Here is a 20,728-nt window from a genome sequence, read left to right as displayed (position 1 = left end):
AGAACATGTCCAAAATGTTTTATTACAACTTTTATTTATAGTTTCAAGGATAAAAAAGATGCAGCTGCAACGATTTCTTAGGAATCCAACTCTTAGAACTCCCTGATTTTAGCCAGTACCTTTCGTTTTACTAATATTGGTGATTTCTGTTACCTCTTCAGAGGATACTGAAGAGCCAGGAACAGGTTTTTCAGGACTATGCAAGATACATTTTGAAACATCATAGACACAGTTTGAATTTGGGCTAACCTTACTGTTGGGTAGCAATGTCCCAAGAGCAATGGACTGACTGTCATCAGTGTTGTAGGGCTGCTCCTCCTGGAAACTTTAGGGTTGGTCATATAGTCTGCTAATGAAATGTATTCAATAGTATCTTATTCTCTTTAATGTTAACAATTTGAACTCAGTATCAGCTGTATATATCATGTGCCCTTCTAATGTAAATTGTAATGGTGTGCAACAACAGCAATAGCTCAGTGAAGATGTATTTAGAAATAATGCACGTGGTAGATTAAATTATTGGTCTAACCAAAATGTTCAGAGTCCAGGTACATTGTGTTGAATTTGTACAGAATAGAAGCCTAGGAGGAATATATAGTCCCTGTAATGCTGCCAGACAGAAATATTTTAAGTCAGAATGGAATTATAACTAAAATTCCTTTTGGTCTTTTACTGATGGTCCTGCCTGTCCCCTGCACAGAACACTTCTAAAATGGAGTTTATTTTAAGAGTTTCTCTAGCTTTCCCCCAGCGTACTCACGATGGGAAAAGGTTTTCCAGTTAGGCAGGAGAGGCTTGTCAATCCTTAGTTACCCTTGTGTCCAAGCTCCTGTTCTCATGCCAGCTTGCTTGCTTACTCCTAGCCATATTCATCACCCAGGGAGACAGTGCTGGCTTGCCCTGAACAGCCAGCATAATGGTTCAGATTAGGGCTGCTCTTTTCAGAAGCTGCCTCTGACATTAAAGGAAACAGAATTGGCCCAGTGCTTACCACTTTGGAAAAGTCATCCTCTTTGAAAAAGCATTTTAATTCTGAATAAAACATTGGGTTGGCTTTTAGCTCATGAATAGCACTTTATTCCACTTCAATAAATATCAGTACCGACAAGTAACCCCATCATGTCATGACCTTACGTAAGTGCATGGCAATGTTCCAAGTTAATTTTGGCTATTATTTCCACAAATGTGTAGAACAGGTTTTTGTAGGTATTTGATTCTTAGTTAGGCAGGGCTTTTGCAGAGAGGGGATGTGAAACAACCTGGCAGTTATGTAGGCTCCATGGACTAGTCCTGGCTTCCAGCACTGACAGTATCTCAGGTACTTCCTTCCCAGATTCCTCTAGAATATTTTGCTGTTTCAAGGAGCACATGGCAGTTGACAGGCAACTGAAGAGCTAGAATTTTATGGAAAGGTTTGGAAACCAATATTACTTGATTAAGAGGGAAAGTTCAATCAATGAGAAGTCACTAGTAGACAAAACACCCTCTCATCCTACTTTTGCTCCCCAAAGTCCATGAGGAAGGGATGTCTACCAATGTACAACCAGGGAAAGACGTTTTCTTGTGTCACTGGGCCCCTGATTCAGTCTGCTTTCTGCAGGACAGCTGAATCAAACAGCTGATGCCTCATCTGCAGCCTTAGAAGCTTCTAATGCTGCTCTAAGATCACTCCCTGCACAGTCCCAACTGTGTGCATGCCCTTGTCATGTGCTAAGGTGAACTTCTCCATAATGCTTCCCCTTTTAAAGATTGTATTTGAACATCTTCATTTAATAACTCTTACTGGAGTTGGAGAAGGGGTAAATATCGAAGTTCATAACCTCACATGAAAGCCCCAAGTTTTCATATAATTCTTGTGGGATTTTTAAGAGGGACAGCACTTAGGTAACTTGGACTATGAAAGCTTAAATATCTTTAAATCTGTCATGGGGGTCACTGAATGTCGTTGCTGTGTAGGTGTTGCTATAAATGGAGCATGGTTGGGTGCCTAAGTCATTCTGGAGCTTTGGGAAATTTTGTACCCTCAGCTTGTTTGCCAGTTAAGCAGGGAGAGCTATTTTGTTGCAGATGCTTTGAGTAGGCTATCACTCAAAATATTAACATTAGGAAGTGTAGAATTCTGCCAGATTTCTCTTGACTTTCTGTTACAGAGAAAAGCATATTGAGGTTCACTCTTTAGTGTTTGATGGAAGGCCCCTTTTTTCTCAGTGCTCTATTTCTGTACAGCAATCAGATCCCATATACTGCAGCATATTCTGCCAGGAAATCTGCTAAACTTTTGTATAATATGTAATAGGTTTTATAGCCAGTACTGCAGAGCAGTTTTCCATACAGGAGGATTGTCGCCTTCTTTTTTCTGCTGCCTTGGTAAAATTTGCCAGATGTACATAAACCAGGAAGTTATATACTGTTCTCTTGCTTATTGAACAGAGAGAAGAATCTACTTTTAATATCTAGCTGGTAGAGGTTGGTAGAAATGACGGGCTTAAAGAAACAGATCAAGTGTGGGAAATGAGAAGGCAAGACAGAACTTGCCTGAATGTGATGATGAATACTAAATCTCAACTGAAACACAGTTGATGTACTGGCATTAAAGGGAATGAACTGAATACATCACTGTGGATATATACACATGGAGTTTTGTATTGTAGGATAATCAAATGAGTAGTTCTTTGTATATGCATTTGCTGACGCTGATGGGAGCTTCAGGAGAGGCCTAGTGATCTGTGTTTAGAGAGACACCAGCCCAATTATATATCGTAGTGTTTTACTGTCTGTTCTTGAAGGTATGCAGTTTTGTTTTGTTTTTTAGCACTTCTATGGGATCCCTAATCAGCATATCTCAAAGTGTCTTAGAAATATTAAGCACTTAATTCAGTAGTATTCCAGTGAGCTGTGTTCTCAGAGTGGTGATGCACTGTGGAGTTGAGTCCCCTCATGAATAACCCCATTGCTCACCTGGTCATGCCTGGCCTGCAGGTTCTTTCTTCTTGGCCTATGGCTTTTTCCTGTGAGGTACTGGGAGCAGCTGCTTGGCCACCATGCTGCCTGATAGCCAAGTGCCTCCTGCTGCCCCTCAGGCTGTTGCAGTGTCTGCAACCTGAACACTGCCACCTGTCCATGCAGGAAAAGAGTATGGCCTGGCCCTCCTGACAAGGGACCACCACAAAACTGGCTTCTGGATGCTGTTGCTGCAGATCTGACCATTCTACTGCAAGGCATGAGAAGAGAGCTGTAAAGAAACACATCAGACATAGTATTAGTTCTCATTAGTAAGCAAGTCAACATGTGACACTGAGAATTACAGATCTAAGGGGATTCATCTTTTATCTTTCAGAAACTTCTAAAACATACTGATAACTTCAGACATGATTTGGGTCAGGCTCTTTGTAGCCTTTTCTACCCGACAGAGCTACTTCAGGAGTTGTTTATATGCATGTATGTTACTGTTCTTTGAACTGTTTAAGGCGATGATGAGTGATCTAGATAAAATGTACATCTATGCAAGTTAGACAAAAGACAATCAACTTCTCTACTGGGACCCCTGCTCCAACAAAGCAATTGTCATTCAAGTCCAAAGTCATGTCACTTTCATCTTCTGGTAGCTTTAAACAGCTTTTCTGGCCACCATCAGTTCCTTCTGCTACTATTATACACTCTGGATAGCTCTTCTGAACTACATATCTGTTGCTCTAATTAGCTTGCTATATGAGCATTATTTGAGTTTCACATCTTTTGGAAAAAAAGGTAGTCTGGCATTAAACTGGAGTAACACACTGATGCATCACACCCTTAATTTCTGTCTTGGGGCAGAGCACATCAGCAGGCCTGCTGATAGCAGGCCTGTGCAATGCCTTGCTTGGCATCTTAGGTAATTTTACATCTGCTCTTTTTTGCTCACTGCTTTATTAAAATGGCACCTTTAGACACTTGTAGCTGTTTTCCTTTTTAAAGGCCAGGTTTGATCCATGCTATTGCTGACAAAAGATTCCCTATGAAGCATTCAGGCAGTAGCACTTTTTTCTGTTGTCCGAATTTTCCCACTTGTTCCTCTTTGCAGGCAAGATTAGCTCCATCTGAAGCTAGCACTTCTGACACTTGGTGGTAGGTCTGCAGTAGGTCTGCAGGCCTGTTTACTCTGCTCTTTCTAATCATGTCATATTTGTTATACCTGCCAAGTTTGCTAAACCTAGGGGATACCAGTGATGCAAAAACTTTGTGATTTTGCCATGAGAAAACACAACCAGCTTTTCAAGACACTGGCAAGATTGTCATACCTATTTCATAGAGCTTTTATTACTGCTTTTGGAACGTACTGTGATTTCCTGAAGTTTGGAGGTAAAAACAGTGTCTCAAGTTGTTCTGTGATTCTTCTGTAGCATCAAGGCAGTGGCAGGGGTGGCATTTTGAGTCCTGCCCTGATCTGTGTTTCCCTATTGGTAAGGCAATGCAGTAGAGCCTGGGAACAGAAGAGGGCCAGGACACATCTGGAATGTAGGCTGTTGGCTGCATGTGGCCTTTTCCAAGGATGAAATTTCCCACTGCAGAAATGAACAGCAAATCTGCTTAAGGCTACAGGTTACTCAGACTTCATATTTCCCAGTTTGAAGCAGTTTTGGTTCATCTATCAGTTAGGGTGAGTGGATCGCATGTTTGGGAATATGGCAGAGATCTCCTGAGATCCAGTCTTTGATACTAGTTAGTAGACAATAAACCTTCCTGTTGGAACAGGGATAATCATTGGTGCTATTGGAACAGGTCAGTGAATACAAATCAGTTTTGCTGAGAGCAGTGAAACTGTTAATTTATGATCCATTCCAACACAGTTGTATTTAGTGGATTTCAACTACATAGGAGCAAATAATAATCTTATAATGGAGACAGAGATTACAGTGGCTATCTTATCTAAAAGATACCAAGATTTTCACAGCAATCTGAAGTTTATAAAACTGAAGAGACTGTATCATGCTAAAACTGTATTCTCTGATGCTCACTAAACAAGCAGCTAGCTGCATGTGGTGTAGTACTTGTAAGTGGGAAACTAACCAGCCAGAATATGTTGGGTATGTATAGGTACAGCTTTCTTAATCTGTAACACTGAATTCTCAGTACTATCGAAAGGAGACAGATCAGATAAGCAGCAGTTGCCATGTAAAAAGAAAAGGAAAAAAATATTTTTGCCTTGCTTCTATTGTGTTTGATTTTATTGCAGTATGCTTTCCAAAACCTGTCGCTAATATGGTTTTTAGAGTTGCAAGTTAGCAGAAGAATTATGTGGATTTAGATGTGAAGGCAGCTTTTTCTGTTTGTTAATGAAGCCTTTCTTAAAGGCTGTTCTATAGTGACACTTGTGGCTATGTGGGTAATGCCGATTTCTCATATGCAAGTCATTTGATTCCTCTGGTGCCTCATTACACTGAAGAAGCAAGGGCTCTTGCAGTGTGACTCATGCTGTAGCTTATTTTACTGCATATTCTATATAAAGACTTTCTTTGAACGGTGAGTGGATACTCAGTATCAAAGTGACAATAACAAGCTTTGTCTGTCTTGCTTCACAACAGAGAAAGAGCCCTACAAAAATAGACTGAAGTGTAAGCTCACTGCAGTTTAGGTGGCCCTTCAATTAAGAAGTGTTCTGATGCCGGTGTTACCAATGACCTCGTCTTCTAGAGAGACTAAAAGTCTTATTTCCCTGAAGCAACACACTTGCTGCAAGAGTTAGTAACTCTCTTTGCTGTCAGAAAAAGGAAGAAGTATGGCAGATTGCTTCTCAGCAAAACCTCTCTCTCTTCTCTCAGGAGTGCATAAGAATGCCTGTGTATATTTTTCACCACTGCATCATCAGGCAATAGCAATGCATTCCAACCCAGGTGCCTACCACCTTCACTACTGATGCAAACAAAAACCTGACAAATGAAAACACTTGGAAGAATTGCTGGAAATAAGAACTGAAGCTGCAAAATAAGTTTGGAGTACAAGTATAATCACCACCAATGAAAATTATTGAAAAGTGTGAGTGGAAGGACTGAAAAAACTTATTTCCTTACAATTTTGCACTTCCTATTCTCCTGCTTTCTTTTTTCCTGCCGTCAGCACTTATCATAACTTCCAGGATGTATCTGCTTCATGGTAGCCAATGCATGTGGCATTTGGATTTATACCTCTGAGGATTAACCTTTTGGTGTGTGTGTAGAGACCAGTCTTTTACCCAGTGAAGTGAGTAACAAAGTGTGCTACCCTCTTTTCCCTTGGTAGTGACATTGTATTTCAGACCTCTTTTCTATCAATAATTTTTATTTAGCTTCTAGGACTTTATTTAAGCCCGCTCTCAAATTTGGTTAAAATTTTTTCACTGGAATAAAAAACTACTGGGGAAAAGGGTGAAAGGGGGGTGCATTTCCTGCCAGGCAGTGGTTTGCATTTTGTCAGGAAAGCTGAACCAAGTCTTCGTATCCACAGTTGAGTACAGGAGGCCTGGGCATATTGTGGCCACAATTATAATACAAACAATAATTAAAGTTTGTTTGGGTGTGCTTTTAATGAGAAGGCTGGGAAGGGTATCAAGGACTGTTTGGTGTAAGAGAAATGGACAGAAAGAAGAGTGGAGAAGTTGCTCTCTCCTCTCAGCTACCACTTTCTAGGCAGAGCCAGGGTTATTTACTGCATACTCCTAGCAAGGCTTTTAAAAAAGGTTTTTGTAATGGCCATGTTGAGTCTCTTTGAATTTTTTTTAAATGTACTCATGCAATTAATTCTTAAGCAATCCATTCATCTTCATTTTATAATCTACAGAAATAATTTAAAATCATAGAGTACTAATATTGTGTACTGTTTTTTCCCCTCCTCTACTGAAAACTGATTTAGCTTGCTTTCATGTAGAAATAGTGAATTTCCCTAGTGCTGCTGTCTATTTTGTGTAAATATTATCCTTTGTAATGCATCCTTTCCAGTGGGGTTGAAACAAGAACAGCCAGGGTTCATGAGAATCAGGTGCTGGGACCTCCCCAGCTCAGCCTGATGTGTTTAATACCTTTTTGTCATCCTTTCCAAATTGTGACACAGAACTGCTATGTTGTCACATATATAATAAATGGCCAAGTTTAATGGTCTGTTAGACTCTTCAGCAACCTCCTTTCTTTTTTTCTTACAGTGAATTGTTTACTTTCTTCTATCATCATAATTTGTGTAGTCCTTCCACATAAACTTAATAGTAATAATTGTGTCTCTTTGATTATGTGTGGTTAAACCTCTGCTTGGGATAGTGTTGGTTCAGTTTCTGTATTAGTTGCTCCCTTTTTTGGTGGCTTAGTTTTAGTGAAAGATTGCAACAAATACCACTCTTTCAGAAGGGAGAGTGTTTCCTAAGACATTTTTGTTTCAGCCTTTGGAGATCTGTCCTGCCAAAGCTACGAACTTCTTGTTCTTGGTTACCTCATGCTCTTACATCATCTTGTTTGAACAAAAATCCCTGGTGAAACATCCTCTTCTATTTTGTTAATTTGTACCATTCTGCATCTTTTGTGCTGTGCATCCTGCTTGCATCCTGGCTCTAAATGCTCTGTGAGCATTTCTGGATGGCAGATGGGAGAGACAGAATCTGACCTTTCATTTGTGTGTAGAACTAAGCAAAGCTTGACTCCAATCCACTTGATTTCAGGGGTTTGTTGGAGAGAGGAGACTGATAGGATGTTATATTCTTCTCCTTCCATCCTTCTTTCTTTTTCTGGAAAGATTATTATTCAGTTTAGTTTAGTGCTTTATACTTCATTACCATGTCAGTTGTCTCCATTTTTTCCATGTTCCTCTTTATTAATTTTTTTCTTCTTAAGTTAGGTTCAGCCTTAACATCTCTCTACTATTTTTTCCAATTAGGAAGATCTACTGTGCATCTTCATTTCTGTGCCCTGCTGCATATGTCAAATGCTGTTTTAATCTTGATGATAGATAGCATTACAGATCATAGTAAGAATGAAGGCTGATAATGAGGAATGAAAATCAAGGTGACCATTTTTGGGGATTATATAGTGTACTGTGAAATAAGCTCCCATTTAAAAACAATTAAATAGAAAACAAAGGTTTTTTAATACAAAATTCTTGCCCACACTGAAGTGTCAGCCTAGTCTACATGCTTGATGCTCAGTTCAGTTGGAAAAAAACACAACCTGAATAATTTTTAAATGGTAACCAAAAGGATTTGGATTAGTTTTTACCCAGTTGAATTAATCCCAGGGAATATTCTGTGATTTCTTTAAACCAGTCACTCTCCAGAATCTCAGAAGACTTTTGATTTTTCAGGTAGCTTGGCCTCTGCTTACCTTATACCATTTTAATCCTTTAAAATTCAAATGTTGTGTCTTATTTTCTAATAATTTTGTTTGTAATTGACATCCCAATGGCGCAAGATAAGAAATAACAAATGTAAGCAATGCTTTACTATGGAAAAAGGAGATTAAGCTTGTAATTGGAAAATTGTCAGAGGCTTGATGTTGTATAATGTGCTATTTATCTGGCTTTGCAGAATATTTAAGCCTGAACAGCCTCAGCCTTAACAACAGCCAGATTTAGCAAGCCCAGCTTCTACATACTGCAGGATTGTTTATCTATTTCTAAGACGTTGACAGGTAGATCTCCTTCTCCAGTGGCAACAAGAGAGAGGAGGGAGTTTGTTTATTGACATATCCATGGGCCACTTCACACTGTCTTTTTAAAAATTATATTATTAATAACAATATAAATATATTATAAAATATATTAATATGCTAATAAACGATAATATATTGTTGTTATTATTATTATAAATATATTATTATTTCTTCCCTGAAGTCTGTCCACTCTTTGTGCTATGTCACCTGTTCAGTGGACAGGAGGAATTTGTTTAGTCTATGTATTGCTCTCCCCTTCAGTATAAGGCAGTAGAATGGAACACTGTGTTACAAAAAAAATGAAATAATATTGTGAACTCCAGTGGGGAAGCACCGTAGGCAGCATTTTTTATATTACACTCTGTGTGGAAGGGACACTGGGTCTGAGCAGCTGGACCCATGAGGAATCCATGCTGGCAAGGGAATTCCAGTGGTGCCATTGCACTGACTGCTGGCTTGAGTTTGGAGTTGAGGTATTTTGAGGTAATGTTGAGTGGTATCAACCTGACTGAAAGTGACTTTCTGTGTTGAAATAAGTTCTTGTATATGTACTAGGAGGGATAGACTGTTCAATTACACTTCCTGATAATTACTTAGTCGTTAGGTTTTCTGCTCTTTTTTGTATTGTACATGTTTTGATTTTGCAGCAGTGTTGCTGAGTGAGCTGCACAAACTGCTTTTAAAGCAACTCACACTGTAATGAAAATAATATTTTTAAAGCTATGGAAAAAAGGCTAATGTTCTAAGGGAAATCAAGCTGTTGCATCAAATAAACTTGTAAGTTTACATTATGTACACTTATGAAATATCTTCAGGTTTGTTAAGCACAATTGAGTGGAAATAATAAATTTGAGGAATTATCCATGAAAAGGAAACCTTTAATATTAGAAGAGTATAGGCATTTGATCTGTTCTTTTTACTGTGAGAAGGAAAAGCACTGAACTCATTAAGAGGTTTATACTGATTGTAGAGGAATGGATATTTAACCCAGAGTTTCTTTCCAGGTGAAAACAAGTTTCTAGTCTAACATAGTTCTGTGGCTAGAAGCTGTAAATACTAAAATCAGAGTTACAGATCAGCTCATTACTTTGCTTTTTCTTTATTTGTTACAAATCTCCTTGTAAAAAAATATAATGGGAGGGAAGAAAAGCTGTTTACAAACAATGGATAAAGCCAACACTGTGCAGTGTCAGCAAAAGGCCAACGTGTCATTTAAGTTGCATTTAAAACCTATTTTTAGGACTGAAGTACTACACAGACCTTGTGGTGACTTTACAAAATTTCACTACAGAGGACCTCAGCTTCAGCCCATTGTCAGAGCACAGCCTCCACTGGGAGGTTTGCAGCTTTGCTCTGTCTTGGTGTGACATACCTAGGTCCATATACATTTCCTCAGATTAAGCCTTTTTTGTTACATTCATTATAATTATGTTGGTTGTGTATCATACCTTCTGTATTTGGAAGGCGGCAGTCACAGGGTGGAACAACAGCTTCGTTTAGGTGCTCACATCTGACTTCTGTAGTACACATAATCCTTGCTTTTTTGCTTGCAGGTTAAGATGTATGATCAGAAATGAGACGTGTATGTTGCTGCAACTATTGAATTTACTGTTGTCAAAGCAAACATAAATGTCTCCCTGGTGAAGCTCTGCTCCAGGAAAATGCTATAGTTCAGTTTAGGGGGGTAATCCACATGGAAGAAAACATCTGAGGCAACTCATAGGTGAGGAGCTGAACCAAGCCAGCCTCATCCTGTATTTGCAAATCTCACACTACCTGTCTCTGACCCTCCTTCCACAGTCTTCTTGGACAGCACACAAGGATTGAGCTCACCTGAAAGAGCAAGGTTTGCTTCTCCCCTCATTAAAACGTTGTAGCTGAAAAGAGGTGTGACTGCCTAAACATAAAAGGAAATCTTTTGTGCCCAGAACTTTAGGGAATTGTTCTTGGAACAGGTTTCCCTTGTGTGTGATCCATGAGATGATGGCAGGTACTAGCTTGATCTAAGTGCTGTCAGTGTAGGTTTAAAGGTTGGCTGTAGCAGTAAGAAAAATTATGTTATAATGGTACTTTTTTTCTTAGTACTTCTGCTCTTTGTTTTCTGGCCATCTTTTGGCTTTGCTAATAAAGGTGCAGGTTTACAATTGTTAGCATTGCATAATTGAAGAAGTTTGAAGAAGGGTGAGGTGACGTTCTGTTTTGTCACTTGCATCATTCAGAAAATTCCAAGTAAGCTGTGCTTTGGTGCCTCTCCTAAAAGTGATAATGAAAGGGGAAGAAAGGAGAGCACAGCTTGTTTTTCTGATCTTATATTGAGTTTGAAACACTTCTGCTGACAGTCACCATCATCTGATTTTAAAGTAAACAAATTCAAGACATATCACTTTGAAAAGGTAAAAATGGAATTGTATAGTGCTCTTCTTCAGACACTTTTGAGAACTTAAACTTCATGTGAAAGGCAGTTAAATTGTTAGATTTTTTTCCTGTGAATGCATTGTCTATGGTTACAAAAGTGTAGTCAAAGAAAACACATAAATCAGATGGGCTGCTTGTTCTTCCTCATGTTTTCTTTGTCCTCTTTTTAGTATATGCAGTCTTTCCCACTCTTCACAATCAAGTCCTGTCTCCACCCAACATAATTTCCTGAGTGTATTCCTGTAGGAGACAGAACTGGAGGGCTGCATGATGTCATTTCTATATTTAAATTAGATGGATCAGAATAGGCTGTGTAATTTGTTTAATCATTGCTCATGCTCTAATTTCCTTGGATTTGATTTTTTTTGCAGTGCAGTCTTATCTTGAGGTTTCTATCTGGTAGCCAAGTCTGCTATTAGGCATGATTTCAGGGAGTGGGGTGCATTTTTCTTTTTCACTAAAACTCAAGGGGATTCTGTGATCAAGTAAATTCTGCACATGGATCTTTTCAAGGACTATAAATTGATTTAACTGGATATTTGACAGAAAAATACATGCCTCCAAAACAGAGAGATCAAATAAAATCTAAAGCATAGTTGATCATAGCCATGCAGAAACATTCAGAAGATAGTAAATAGGTAAATAAATGGAAAATATGCAGATTCATCTGCTATTTTATGAACTGTACTAATGCTGTTATCAGGATTCATCAATTTCAGTACAGGCATTTTCTGTATTTATTTTACCTATATATGACTGAATGGCATTTCACTTCTGCTATTTCAGGCCTTGTCTATCTCATTTTAATCACCTGATAGACTGACCTGTACAAAACAGTCTCTATTCAGTGAGTCATGGTAAGATCTTCGCATGGATTATTTTCTATTTTTCTCCAATCCATAGATATGTTTTTGCTATTTTAACATCATTTTTTCCTAATTTGTCTTTATGCTTTCCTTTAGAAATATCTCAGTTTTGTTCTTACCTGTACTGTGACAGTAAATATATATATTGTGTCAGTGACAGTGAATTTATATATTCAGCAAATGGCAAAGTCAAGTATTTAGTACTACTTGGTGTTCTAGAGTGACACCAGCTTCAAACAATGTTTTGCTATTAAACAGCCATGAGTCAGGTCCTTTTTGTGATATCCAGTTAAGTGGCATTGACCTGAAATATGTGAAGATTCTCTGATTGAACTTTATGAGAAGATATATGCTTACTAATTTGTAAACACACAAAAAAGGCAGTAGCTGAATCAGTCTCAGCATATACTATTAGACAGAAAACAAGTCTATTGTTTGGTTTCCCTTTTGTAGCAGGTTTGGATAAAACCTGAAAAAATTAATATGATTATCAGGGTGGCTTTGGCTTTTTGTGAAATTCTCTAAGAACATTAGGCAGTTTTAACTGGAAAATGCCAACAGATGGTAGGCAGATGACCTGAGATTTTTACCTTTTACTTGATTCAGTGAGGAGTAATCTTTGGAGCATCAAATCTAAAGGCAAAGATCTAAACTTTGAGACAGCAATCTCTGCTTGGTTGGGTGGGTGAAAAGAGGGTCCAGAGATCTTCAGGGGCTCTTTCACCTCTTTCCTTATTGTTCTGGAGAAAAGAGCACAAATAACAATGCACCATGGAAGTGATACACCCTTGTGAGTAATGCTCACAAGGGAGGTCGTTCATTGCCAAAATGGCATGACTGGTGCAGTGAACCTAGAGGAAGAACAGAATTGTACTGAAAGCATCAGGGTTCAATTATTTATTGTCAAAAGAAAATAGAGGAGCTGGCCCACATTGTCAACCTACAGCATATATTCCCCAAGAGAAACCATTATAGGAGCATGGACAGCTAGTCCAGGAGGACTGCAGAAATCAGGTTATAGTCAAAATAACCGTATCTAATAAAATAGTTACACAAAGTTTTGAACAATATGTGTCAAAACAGCATCTTCATTTTTGGCCTAGGATTGCTACAACTGAAATTAATTATTTTTTGTTACTCCCAAGTTTGCATGTAATGCAGACCCTACCTTGTTACCTTCTCTGCTGCCAGTGGCAGGCAGACCAGGAGGAAGCAGAAGTGCATCTGGTCAGATGTGATCCTGTAGGTTGAGATTTTCAGTGGGGGAGAAAGCAGGATAGAGACCAAGCCCCTGTCATCGTCTACAAAACCTTTTCCAATGTTCCAAGACACTAATTTCCTAATATCTGGCCACACATAGGTTTATTTTATGATGGGGAAGGTTAACCTATCACCAGATTTCTTTGCTGACTGGAGAGCTGCTGCATTTGTGGGATCTGCTTTCAAAGCTTTATACCCAGGAGTTCTTCAGTGCTGTGTCTTTCCCATTAGAGCACTGGAGTTTTACTGTGCAATGTCTTTGGAAGACAACAAAGGCTCATCTATTTACTTCATGTCTCCCTGGTTTGGTTTGGATAGTTTATATTGTAGAGATTTTTTCTTTTGCTCCTTCTCTCCCTTTCTTAACTCCTCAGTACTTCAAACAGAAGAGAAGAGACGAACTCTGAAGACATATTTTATATACCTTATATATGCTAGAAAAAATTTTAAAGAATTTAGAGATAGCTTACATCAGAATTATAATTCTGGCTTCCTTTCTAAACATTAGAATATAAATATATACCTAGTTATGTTCACCAAGTAGAATAAAATTTATTGTAGTCATGAAAACCTCTGAGACTTGACTGCAGCTCGCTGCAAATAAAGTCGAAGCAAATGCACATGAAGGAACACACTGAGAAGCCTGACAATGAGTGGCCTGAAACACTGTTGGTATGAAAATTCACCCACAGAACCTCCCAGCAAGGCAAGCGTGTAATTCTCTTTCTTCCTCTTCTGCCATCCCCAACTGTTCTTTGTCAGCACTTCTGTGCTTTAGGCTACAGAAGTGGCTGAAAGGGTCGTGTTAATTTTCACCACTGCATGGATGTGAGGCACTCAGTAACTGGAATACTACTCGTGCTGTCAGATTAGATGCAGAAAGTGTCTGATCTTTAAGCTGTTGCATGATAGCGTTTATAAATTGGTCGAAATCTGAAGGCAGAGTGAATAGGTCACTGAGTATAGTTTTAAAACCTGCTGTCATGTTGGATTTGCAGAACTTGAAGACCTCTGGTGAGAAACAAGCTTATGATGATTTGATAGTTGTTGTCTTTCATAAGGAAAGCCTTTCCAGAGTTCATACCGCCAGGGGAATACATTTTCAAAAGCCCTTTGTAAATATTTAGTCAGTTAATCTTCAGGATGATTTTAAATGCCACCTGCCAGTACAATGCAGCTTACTGATTTTTCTTTTCATTTCCAGACATTATGGTAACAAGATAGGTCTCACAGTCAGGACTGTGTTTTCCTCATTATCTCACCTTTGAGAGATCTCATGCCTGGAACTTCATTACTTCATCTGATGATAGTGTGAATCTTTATGCAGTTACTTAAATCTTTCTTTGCGTACTTAGGTTTCCTAGCAAACAGTGTTCCCCTGACCTCTTGACAAATAAGTGTTCCTTGACATTTAATTTGGCTGATGAGATGACAAAACTTCAGGTGTAAATTACACTATGTGTACTTGCACCCCACTGAGGTATCTTCCTGGGGGACTATGTGTAGGCAGCCCCATCAGCCTTCCCTCCAGATACCCAGATACAAAGGGTTGTTTCATTCATGCAGGGGTTCCCTGGAGGAGTCTGAACAACTGAGCTTCCTCAGGACATGCCTTGAATTAGTGCCTCTGCTGAACTTCTTCACAGGCAATGCTGATCACTGGGTTTGTTGGATCAGACCCACAAGCAGACTCATCCCATGGCAAAGTGGAGCCTTCCTGTGGAAAAGGACAGAGCTGAAGTCCTTGGCAGCCTGTGCTTTTTGTTCCTGGTGGGCTTTGGCATCCTGAATATGAAGTGGGGCTGAATGGAGTTAGGTGCCTCCTTTAAAGTGTTATATGAAATTCTGGCTTATTCTTCTGGTAGGTATTTTTGTCAAGCTACACCCCCTGATCTTTTGGAAATTGATGTGTTCTATGCTTTGTTCCATAAGCAGAATAATCAGGACAGGTACTTGAGAATTAATCGGAGTGGAAACTGCCGTGCAGTGTGTGATGACTGTGAATGTGGTATAGGAAATAAAGGAAAATTCCTGTCTTCCTACAATTCAAGTTCCTTATCAAGGTGTTTTAAATATGGACTGGTAATGTCTTTCTGGGAAAACACTACTTTGGTAAAAAGAGAACAAAGAAATGAATATTATCTGAATTGTGAGGAAGAGCAAAAGAAAAAACCCTATAATATTTGATTTTATCATATCCCAAATGAAACATTTTCCATTTTAATTCACGTTTCAAGACCAAATGCACTAGAATGTAAACCAAGACTTTTATGTAGCATTTTAATAAAATGTTTTTTCAACCCCTTGTGACATGCTTTCTTTTTTTTCATTTGGCATACCAAAATGAGTATTTCCCTCATTTTATGTGTTGTTTACTAGTTGAACTGGGAAAATAATTGTTTCTGAAATTCTTTGTCTCACTGAATTCCAGGTATAGGACTGGATGCAGAGTATGAGAAAACGAAGGGCTTGGGAAAGAAAATAGGAGAGTTTTATCCTCAAATGAAGTAGCAATTATTTTGTTTGACTGACTAAGGTTATAACATAATTTTGCTCCTATGAGTTTTCAGATGGATTATGGGTGAGATTTAAATAATATGTCACTAAGCTTTAGGATGTACTAGCTTGTCTAAAAATAGGATTGGATTATTAAGATTAATGTAATCTTCATAGCTTTTGTTATTATTTAGAATGCAAGACACTCAGTCTTTAGTGTTATAATTTATTATATTTCCGTATCCATTTCTATGAAAGAGTTGTGAAAATGATAATTCAGGCATCTGTTAAAATTTAGCAGATGGGATTTTAAAAATGAATACATCCAAACAGCTCCATAGAGAAAAGAATAAAACTTTTATATAAAATTGTACTGCGAGGGAAGTTTTCTGTCTCAATTAGCAAGTGTGCTTAGTTGAAAGCTACATGAATTTCAGCTGGTTGGTTTTTCAAGTTCAGCTCACTCCACACCCTAAGGACTGCATGACACATTTCATTTACTCTGAAGATCAGCATCCCAGTTGCACAAGTTTATTTTCCGACAATTCCAAAGGGCTATATTATTCTTTACCCTTAAGCATGACAGTAATATAGTATGATTGAAAGCAAAAATGTCTCAACAATTCATTGAATGATTTGTATTTGATAAAAGGACATTTTTCTTCCTTTGGTGTTATTTTTTTAAGCTTTTGTTATTTTCTTAAGCTCTAGACAGAGCTTTGAACCTTACTGATGGTATGACCAGCATTCACTAAAGAAAAATACCAGTTGCTGATGTTTGTTATGATTATGTAGGTTACAGTGGTACAAGGGACATTTTTTTTACAGTTACGAAGTTTCATTTGATAATGCAGATTTTGTTTGTGTGTATACATAACATGAAGTGCTGGGTTTGTGTGTTTCATAACCTTGTAGCTTCTGAAAACAACAAAATTAGTGTCTTGGAATAAATGTCTAGAGTTTTCACACTAAATTCTCTAGGTTTCAAAAATTACACCAGAATTGTAGTGGTACATGAGTCTCACAAATCCTTAGTTAAAGCCTTGTTTCCATCCCTACAGTAAAGTTGCTTTCTAGCTGGAGTTCAGCTGAGTAATGTAATTACAAATAATCTTTAAAACAGCCTTTATGAGGAATCACACAACCACATACAGTATTGATTTATTAGAACCCTCAAAGTCATGCTTTGGGGAAGATGAAGGATGGAACTGTTTTAGAACAACTTTGATAAAAGAAAGGCAGTGTTCTGCAGTCAAGAAAGCAGGCTTTGTAGCATTAAGAGTGAAGACATGTCTTATTGCTTAAGATTGCTTGTGTTCATGTGAAGCACAGGGTAGCAGACACACAAATGTAAATATCACATTATCCACTGAATGGCTTTATAGATCTTTACCTGACTGAATGTGCCATTACTGTCTTTCAGAAGTATCGACAGTATATGTCTGGACTTCTCACCCCTCCTTATGGTGTTATGGAAACTGGCTCCAACAATGACAGTAAGTATGAGAAAACAGACATCAGATGTTAGAAAAAAGAGAAAGGAGAAGGAAGTGGAGGATGAAAGTCCTTGGGTTTTGGGTGTTGGAATTTAAATGTTAAATTCAATTCAGTATTACAACGGTATTTATAGTGCATATAGTTGGAAATAGTTTGGAACTTGACTAACTGTATTCCCAACTCTATACCAGTGTAAACAAGGCTGTACACAATCTGCATTATGAACCAGGTCTGTTGACTGAAGCATACTGTATCATAGAATCATAGAATCATAGAATTGGCTGGGTTGGAAGGGACCTCAGAGATCATCAAGTCCAACCCTTGATCCACTACCGCTGCAGTTACCAGACCATGGCACTGAGTGCCACATCCAGTCTCTTTTTAAATGTCTCCAGGGATGGAGAGTCCACCACTTCACTGGGCAGCCCATTCCAATGTCTGATCATGATGCCATGTAACATTTAACTGGTTATAGGTGTTACATAAATTCCATGGAACACAGCCAGGAGTTCTGCTAGTAAAATAAATATAACAAACTACCTTGTATTTTTAGTTGGAATGGGCTACACAGCTTGCCTAAGAACTCAGGTTAGTGGTTGGGCAGACAGCCTGCAGTGAAAACATTGCTGTCTGACCTTAGTTACACAGCTAAGAAAGTCTGAATATGTCTCTGCCTCATGGAAATCTGTCAGGCTGTGGGATAGCGCTGTAGACATGAAGCCAAGGGCAGCCTTTGGAACTCACCATTTCTGTAAATCAAGGTACTTTTATTTAGTTACCAGGGAATTATTTAAGTGAGAACTATGGCAATATCTGATGGCTAGCAACTGCATCTACAAATTTTGTCTCCTATGTTACATATTCAGTATGTTCTCTTTGTGAAACAATAGCATAGCATACCATAGCAATGCTACTTAGTGCAAAGTCAGTGTTGCACTTGACTCCCAGGTGCTAAAACACAGATGATGTTAAATGAACATTTAAAATATTAAGTTGTGAGATGGTACTGTTTAGCAAACTATTGATGGTATTTATATCTCCACTGTTACTTAAAGAATGTAGAGTATCTATTAATTGTCTGTATTCCTTTTTTTAGGAATGCCAGATAAGGACAGCATGTCAAGCAATGCTCTTTGCCAAGTTTCTAAGAATTGTAATAAGGTAAATCACACTTTTTTTTTTTTTTTTTTTTAATGGGGGTGGAGGATTTGGTAATGAAAAATTACAAAATACAGCAGTAAATTGAAAAGAACTAGATCCAAATACAAAGCATGTGGTTTATGTATGTGAGTACAGTACACACATTGTAAGGATGCTATAAACATTGCCATATAACTAGAGAAAGTGACTGGTTCAGGATCAGCATCATTAGAAAGTTTACTGCTGCCAAAGTTTGTAACCACTGTAGGTCCTATCTTTCTCAGAGAGATACCAAGGGTAAGGGAGAAAAGAAGCACTGTGACAAGACCAAGTGCATAGCTGATGGATCATAGGATTCATTATTAAATCCTATTTTAAGGCTTAACAGAATCTTAACCAGTGCATAGGCATTGTTCTGGCCCTTTGCTCAGGGTGAGTTTTCTCCTGGTTCAGAATGCAGCTTTATATACCCCTTCCCCTTTGTAAAAGAGTTCTGTGCCTTTAGTCTCACCAGATGAGACCCACATGAAAGAACCCATGAATATTTCTATGGTGAGTTTATAGTTATTATAATAGTGGGCAGAAATAGTATCAGGCATCACTATAAAGATTAATAACTTCTAGATTTTTTTTTATGGCAGGAGTAGAAAAGTTACAGTAATAAACTTGTGCATCAATGCCTTCTTTGTAGATGCAGGAGCTGAATTGTGTGATGCCTTTGAAAGGTTAAAGGTATTTTTGTTACACAAAAATACATTTCTTGACAGCAGATAAAAACAATATTTTAGCCTGTTTCCTTAATGTGACAATAACTACTTCCACCTCTTCTGTCTGTCCTGCTTCCTCAAGGGCACTGACCTTTCTTAATTGTCACAATTAGCTATTACTGAATGTATAAATACAACAGTATGCAGTTCCTTTCTAGAGTCTTACTGATGCTATACTACTTCTTAACAGAGTGTTATCCTGTATGAGAAAAAACATTTTTCCATGCACTGAATAGTAAGTCTTACATAGCACCTTTCATTCTGTAAGCATTTTACAGGTAATGGTTTAATGCTCAGTGCTTCTCTGAGTTGTTGGCATTTCAACTCTATGCTTGCAGTTAAGCAAGAACAGGGGTCATCCTTACCAGGTGTAGAATCCAAACTGAACTATACTGTTGTATTTTCTGAGGCAGATAGAGATAAGAGAGAGAGGTAACATAGTAAAAATATTCATTTTTCCCAGAAGGTGGTATCCCTCCAGTAATGGGCAGTGCTGCTCAGCTAAACTTGGTATTATCCTCTTCCAGAGACAAAGTCCTTTGCAAACCATATTAACTTCCTTTTCAAAACACATACATAAAACAGCCACGCTTCTCACTCCCACACTGTACACATTTCTGTGGAGAGAAGATGAGGGAGTAAATATGACAGATGCTTGTCACCTTGTTTCATCATGGAGGAGCTCAAAAGTCCATGACAAATGTGGCAGAAGAACCTACACAGCGTAGAAGTGGCTCTTGAGTCCTAATTCTGTGTTTCTGCCATATGGCCACGGTTCTCTTTAATTATGTTAAGTGAAAGGTAAGTGCAGCAGAGATAAATACTGGAGTATTTTGTTTACTGCATGCAAGCTTCATTCCCAGAATTTTAAACTGTACAGCAATTATAGTGCTTGCATCACATGTCAGTCTGTATGCCCCATGGTCAGTTTTGAATGATCAGAGAGATACTGGGATTTCAGTGACAGATTTCCAGAAGTGTTGCCAGCTATTCACAATACAAAATAACAGGGAATCAGAAAGCAGCTCTGTGTAGATTTTATATATTTTGCTTATTTTAGGATGATATATGACTGCCAAAAAGGCTTCTGCAACAGGGAAGGGCATTTATCCAGGGAAAGGGAAGTATTTTCAGGACATCCAGGACTCCTTTCGTATCATTAGACTGCTTGGATGATGCCTGTGGGACTGGCAGGAAGTATGGCTGGGAGAGGCCTGCAGGCTTCTCTGTAATGTCCAGAAAAAGTCTGAGTGAGGAACTTCCTCAGATTCAGAGAAGGTTACTCAAAATCTTTCATATGGTAAGAAAATGTAACATTTGCAGGCAGAAAGAGGTAAAATCTTAGTACTGATCATAATGTTGCATTTATTTCACATGGAGAGAGGTGTGTGTTAATTTTCCTAGGAAGTTTATAACTATAAATAATTCACTTCAAATGAAATTTAATATATTCCACTCTTGAATTACAAAATAGATGTTTTTCTCTTTTAGTCTGTGCTTAGTCTTTTGCAAGCACTGTAACAGATGATTTTCTGTGTTTGCTTATTATTTGAGTTTCATCTTCATAGCTTAATTTTTTTCTCCTGTCACATCTATTAGATTTTGATGAGTAATACAAGATTTTCCTTTTAAGACATGCCTTGAA

General features: G+C 38.2%; 1 protein-coding gene across 10 annotated transcripts in view; it reads left to right on the top strand.

Moving 5' to 3' along the window:
• Positions 1-20,728, top strand: part of RAPGEF4 (Rap guanine nucleotide exchange factor 4) — a 178,018-nt gene that overhangs the window by 80,345 nt on the left and 76,945 nt on the right. For all 10 annotated transcript variants that reach the window (XM_071747346.1, XM_071747342.1, XM_071747339.1 and 7 more), the window contains 2 exons: positions 17,103-17,175; positions 18,273-18,337. In XM_071747346.1, coding sequence (XP_071603447.1) covers positions 17,118-17,175; positions 18,273-18,337 — 123 coding nt within the window. In that variant the 5' untranslated portion in view covers positions 17,103-17,117. The remainder of the gene's footprint in view (positions 1-17,102; positions 17,176-18,272; positions 18,338-20,728) is intronic.

Source organism: Heliangelus exortis, chromosome 6 (genome assembly GCF_036169615.1).
Source record: "Heliangelus exortis chromosome 6, bHelExo1.hap1, whole genome shotgun sequence".
Taxonomy (NCBI): Eukaryota; Metazoa; Chordata; class Aves; order Apodiformes; family Trochilidae; genus Heliangelus; species Heliangelus exortis.
The sequence above is the reverse complement of the archived record's forward strand: the minus strand, read 5'-3'. Positions and strand labels throughout refer to the sequence as shown.